The sequence below is a fragment of the Neophocaena asiaeorientalis genome, unplaced genomic scaffold, assembly GCF_003031525.2.
Source record: "Neophocaena asiaeorientalis asiaeorientalis breed wild unplaced genomic scaffold, Neophocaena_asiaeorientalis_V1.1 scaffold811, whole genome shotgun sequence".
Lineage (NCBI taxonomy): Eukaryota > Metazoa > Chordata > Mammalia > Artiodactyla > Phocoenidae > Neophocaena > Neophocaena asiaeorientalis.
In genome coordinates, this window is record NW_020175494.1 from 85,170 (window position 1) to 91,169 (window position 6,000).

At 42.3% G+C, this 6,000-nt stretch overlaps 1 protein-coding gene across 1 annotated transcript in view; it reads right to left on the reverse strand.

Moving 5' to 3' along the window:
• GAB3 (GRB2 associated binding protein 3) overlaps nt 1-6,000 on the reverse strand; it is a 70,831-nt gene that overhangs the window by 64,419 nt on the left and 412 nt on the right. Inside the window, exon 2 of the mRNA XM_024768926.1 lies at nt 5,727-5,981. Coding sequence (XP_024624694.1) covers nt 5,727-5,981 — 255 coding nt within the window. The remainder of the gene's footprint in view (nt 1-5,726; nt 5,982-6,000) is intronic.

A 6,000-nucleotide genomic window follows, 5' to 3' on the forward strand; every position in this document is an offset into this window, starting at 1 on the left:
AAAGAGGGTTATAAAATAGTGAATATAGTATACTACCATTTGTTCAAAAAATATGCTTGTATATGCATGGAATATATCTGGAAGGAAAATCCGCAATGCTTGCAGCTGGAGGGGGAAACTTACTTTTCACTGTATATACTTTGATATGCTTTGATTTTGAATCATATGCATATATTCCTTAAAAATACACTCTCTCTGGCAACATATAATGAAAATATATAGAGAGGAAGGACTCTTCAACAAATGGTGTTGAATCAGTTGATTAACTATTTGTAAAATACAGTGAGTACAATAAATACTAACTGAAGAACATGAAAACACTAGTTAGAAAAGGTATCTGCACCCCTATATTCATTGCAGCATTCTTTACAACAGGCAAGATTTGGAAACAACCTAAGTGCCCACTGATGGATGAATGGATAAAGATGTGTATACATACACAATGGAATATTACTCAGCCACGAAAAAGACTGAAATCTTGCCATTTGCAACAACACGGATGGCCCTAGAGGGTATTATGCTAAGTGAAATAAGTGAAAGACAAATACCAAATACCATATGATTTCACTCATATGTGGAATACAATAAACAAATCAAACAAAACATACAAAAACAAACACATAGATACAGAGAAGAGAGTAGTGGTTACCAGCATTATGCTAATGTCAAAATCAGAGAAAGATAGTACAAAAGAGAAAAACTACAGATCAATATCCTTCATGAACAAAGTCACAAATACCCTCAGCAAAATATTAGCAAATTAAATCCAGCAATACATGAAAAGGGGCTTCCCTGGTGGCGCAGTGGTTAAGAATCCGCCTGCCAATGCAGGAGACACGGGTTTGAGCCCTGATCCGGGAAGATCCCACATGCTGTGGAGCAACTAAGCTAAGCCCATGTGGCACAACTACTGAGCCTGTGCTCTAGAGCCCGCAAGCCACAGCTACTGAGCCCATGTGCCACAACTACTGAAGCCTGCGCGCCTAGAGCCCGTGCTCCCGACAAGAGAAGCCACCGCAATGAGAAGCCCACGCACCGCAACGAAGAGTAGCCCCCGCTGGCTGCAACCAGAGAAAAGCCCGCGTGCAGCAACTAAGACCCAATGCAGCCCAAAATAAAATAAAATAAATTTATTTAAAAAAAACAAAAACATGAAAAGGATAAAACATCACAACCAAGTGAAGTTTATCCCAGGAACTCAAAGCTGGCTCCAGATACAAAAATCCATCAGAATAATTCACCATAGTAACAGACAAAAAAAAAAAAAGAAAATGCATATTATTATTTTTACACATGCAAGAAAGGCACTTAACAAATCCAATTCACGATAAAAAGTTTCAGCAAGCTAGCAATACGAGGGAAGTTCGGCCTGAGAAAAGGCACCCACAAAAAGCCTACGGCTAAGGTACTTAAAAGGTGAAAGACTAAATGCTTTCCCCCTTAGATCAAGAAAAATCAAGGATGTCTGTTCTCATCATTTTTATACAATATTGATAGTATTGAAAGTTCAAACTATAAATAAGTGAGTTTAGCAAGGTTGCAGAATACAAGGTTCATAAACAAAAATCAACTGACAAACGAATTCTAAAACTGGTATGGAAAAGCAAACGACCAACAATAGCCAAAACAACTCTGAAAAGAAAAACTAAGTTGGAGGGCTAAAACTGCCTGCTTTCAAGAATTACTATAGGGCTTCCCTGGTGGCGCAGTGGTTGAGAGTCCGCCTGCCGACGCAGGGGACGCGGGTTCGTGCCCCGGATATAAAGTTCTTGTCATCAAAACAGCATGGTGTTAGCATAATGATGAACAAAGACATAAAGGGAACAGACTAGAGAACACAGAAATACTTACATAAATATGACCAATTGATTTAAAAAAATTTTTAACATCTTTATTGGAGTATAATTGCTTTACAATGGTGTGTTAGTTTCTGCTTCATAATAAAGTGAATCAGTTATACATATACATATGTCCCCATATCTCTTCCCTCTTGCGTCTCCCTCCCTTCCACCCTCCCTATCCCACCCCTCTAGGTGGTCACAAAGCACCGAGCTGATCTCCCTGTGCTATGCGGCTGCTTCCCACTAGCTATCTGTTTTACATTTGGTAGTATATATAAATCCATGCCACTCTCTCACTTTGTCCCAGCTAACCCTTCCTCCTCCCCATGTCCTCAAGTCCATTCTCTAGTAGGTCTGTGTCTTTATTCCCATCTTACCCCTAGGTTCTTCATGACCTTTTTTATATTTTTCTTAGATTCCATATATATGTGTTAGCATACGGTATTTGTTTTCTCCTTCTGACTTACTTCACTCTGTATGACAGACTCTAGGTCCATTCAAGTTGCAAAAGTAATTCAATGGAATAAAGACAGTTTGTTCAATAAGTGTAATTGGTTTGCAAGAAAATGAATCACAACACGAATGTTACACCTTGTACCAAATTTTTAACTGAAATGAATCATTGGTCTAAAGTGTAAAACTATAAAGTTTTTAGGAGAAAAAACATAAGAGAAAACCTTCAGGATCTAGGGTTAGGCAAGAATTCTTAGATTTGACGGTAAACATGATCCATAAAAGAAAAACTGACAAATTGGACTTAATCAAAACTTTAAAATCTTTGTTCTGTAAAAGATACTGTAAAGAGAAAGAAAAAACAAACTATAGCCTGGTAGAAAATATTTGCAAATTATATACCCAACAAAGAACTTGTATTCAGAGATAAAAGTAGTACCTGGATCTTAGTGTTGTTTTGAAGATTAAATGAGATAATTCAAGTAAAGTCTTTAGTGTAGTGTCTGGCACATACAACCACTCAATAAATGTGAATTATTATAATTTTATTATCATCATTGTTACAGCATTCTTTAAAGTTGAGAAAATAAAAGCAAGATAACTGTTCATCAACAGAGAAATTGTTAAAATATGTTATGTCTATGACCAGGAATGTTACGCAATGGTTTAAAAGAATGAAGCAAATCTATACGTACTAACTTGGAAAGATGTCCAGGATTGTTGTGAAAAAAGAAAATCGCAGGACAGTTTGTATAGTATGATCTCATTTGTGCAAAAAGAAAATTGTATCTTCTTCGAAATTTTTAAAGAATAACACTAACCAAACTTCTAACAGTTGTCATCCCTAGGCAGGGGCATGGAAGGGAATGAGGAGGGATGCACAGGAAGGGTAGGATGTGGGGGAAATTAAAGAGGGTCTTTCACTTTTTACTGTATTTATTCCTAGATCATTTGGCTGTTTATAAGAATAAGTTTGTATATCTGTGAAAGAAAAAACAGAAAAGAATCAACCATCTTTTAAAAGAGCAGTAATTCACCTGTCAGAATGGCAAAAAGTCTACAAACAATAAATGCTGGGGAGGGTGTGGAGAAAAGGGAACCCTCCTACACTGTTGGTGGGAATGTAGACTGGTGCAGCCACTATGGAGAACAGTATGGAGGCTCCTTAAGAAAGTAGAAATAGAGCTACCATATGATCCAGCAATCCCACTCCTAGGCATATATCTGGAAAAGATGAAAAGTCTAATTCAAAAAGATACATGCGCCCCAATGTTCATAGCAGCACTATTCACAGTAGCCAACACATGGAAACAACCTCAATGTCCGTTGACAGACGAATGGATAAAGATGATGTGGTACGTATATCTACAACAGAATATTACTCGGCCATAAGAAAGAATGAAATATTTGCAGCAACATGGATGGACCTAGAGATTATCATACTAAGTGCAGTAAGTCAGAGAAGGACAAATACCATATGATTTCACTTATATGTGGAATCTAAAAAAAAAAATACCAATGAACTTACAAAACAGAAATAGACTCACAGACGTAGAAAACAAACTTGTGATTACCAAAGGGGAAGGGTAGGGGATAAGTTAGTTCAGGATTAGTAAATACACACCACTATATATAAAATAGATAAACAACAAAGACCTACTGTATGGCACAGGGAACTATATTCAATATCTTGTAATAACCTATAGTGAAGAAAATCTGAAGGTGTACAGCTGAAAGTAACACAATATTGTAAATTAACTATAGTTAAATTTGAAATGTAAAGAGCAGTGATAAAACTATCTTTCATAGATTCGAGAATGAAACACCAGCTTACCTCGGACTGAAGGACTTACCTAAATACAGACTTAGCTTCCATCTGTGGTTTACAAACATTAACAGAGAGCTACTTGGCTGGCAGCGCAAAGAACTAAGTTATTGCCCTAGTTGTGCCACTAAGTAGCTTCGTTATGTCATTGTGTAACACATGTGAGACTCTGGACTTCTGGAGGACAGGGGTAAAGTCTCTTTTGCTCTCTCTAGCCAATGGCATAGGGCCTGGTTCAGAGTTGGTGCTCAATTAAAAGGAAGACGGAATGAGCACTCCCGACAGGATCTGCGTGAAAAGCGGCTTGTGAGCACTGACAAATGATCGCCATCTAGTGGCAGTACGGGATTCCTGCAGAACTTAGAGACAAGCGGAAACTGACTATGGGGTGTGTTTCAGGGACTCCTTTCAACCAAAGAGCATCGACTGTCGAAACGACTATGTCCCTCATTATAAAAAGTTCCCAACCATAGCCTGAGAGGCCCAGGTTTATGTCTTGGAGTGTTGGTAAGATGACATCTAGGTAGTCTTGTGCCCTAAGTCTCCTCCTTCACCACCCCATCACATGCCCCACACGCCTATAAGCTGTGCAAAGTCCACGCCTGCCACACCTCCACTGCACCTCAAGAGAACGAAGCACATGTAATAAGAGGTACGGACACCCATGCCTTCCCGAGGTGGATGAAGTACTAATAAAGTTTCCTAAGCCAGTCTGGTCAGGACAAGATAGAAAACAGGATTGGAAAAAAATCTGCCACGAACTTTGCAGTCCAGGTTCAGCACCTTCCTGCATCATCTGACAATTTGCCGTAAACATTTAAGATGTCTCACATTCCGAAGGGCAACAAGGAAAGCCACCTCGAGCTGGCTTTGTAAGTGCTGCGCTCTGTGACAGACCCTCACCTGAATATCGTGAGTCTTCAAAGCAGATGCACCGTTAGCGAAGCAGCTGGGTGCCTTAGAGGCTGAGTAATAGTGGACCTCGTGTCTATAGACTCGGGGACTCAAAAAGAATGATGAAGGTAAACAGTGGTAGTAATCAGAAGAATCTAGGTGTGTCTACATCTATGGCATCTACACGCTAAGTGGAACATGCCTCTAAAACGCTGCTCAGCAGAACAAACGGCAAAAAACTTCGCAAAGAGGGCTTCCCTGGTGCCACAGTGGCTGAGAATCTGCCTGCCAATGCAGGGGACACGGGGTTCGAGCCCTGGTCTGGGAAGATCCCACATGCCGCGGAGCAACTGGGCCTGTGAGCCAAAATTACTGAGCCTGTGCGTCTGGAGCCCGTGCTCCGCAACAAGAGAGGCCGCGATAGTGAGAGGCCCGCGCACCGCGATGAAGAGCGGCCCCCGCTCGCCGCAACTAGAGAAAGCCCTCGCACAGAAACGAAGACCCAACACAGCCATAAATTAATTAATTAATTAATTTAAAAAAGAAAAAAACTTCGCAAAGAGTCGCAAGAGACGGACACTAGTGTAGTCCCGGGTCAATGGAGAAAGGGGTCTGAGCAGCTGTACGTTGCTTGTCCCGAGGACGCGGGTGGACATAATGAATGTTCTCTCAAAAAATGCTCGCGCCCCCGGGGGAAAGCGGAGCCTCCGCACCCGCCCCGTGCAGGCGGCACGTCCCGGGGTCCCCGTCCCTCTCCCCCACCGCGGCACGGCGACAGGGCCGCTCTTTCGGGAGGTTCCGCCGGCCGCTCCCGCACCGAGACGGGCGCCCGGGCTCGCCCCACCCGCCTCCCTCCCGTCGGCTCGGCGCGCTCTGGCTCGACGTGCGATCTCGCTTTCCGTCCGCCGGCCTCGCCCGCAGCCCGAGCGCGGGGCTCCCGGGCCACTCCGAGGCCACCCTGCGGCCACCTGGGGCCCCGAGGACGCG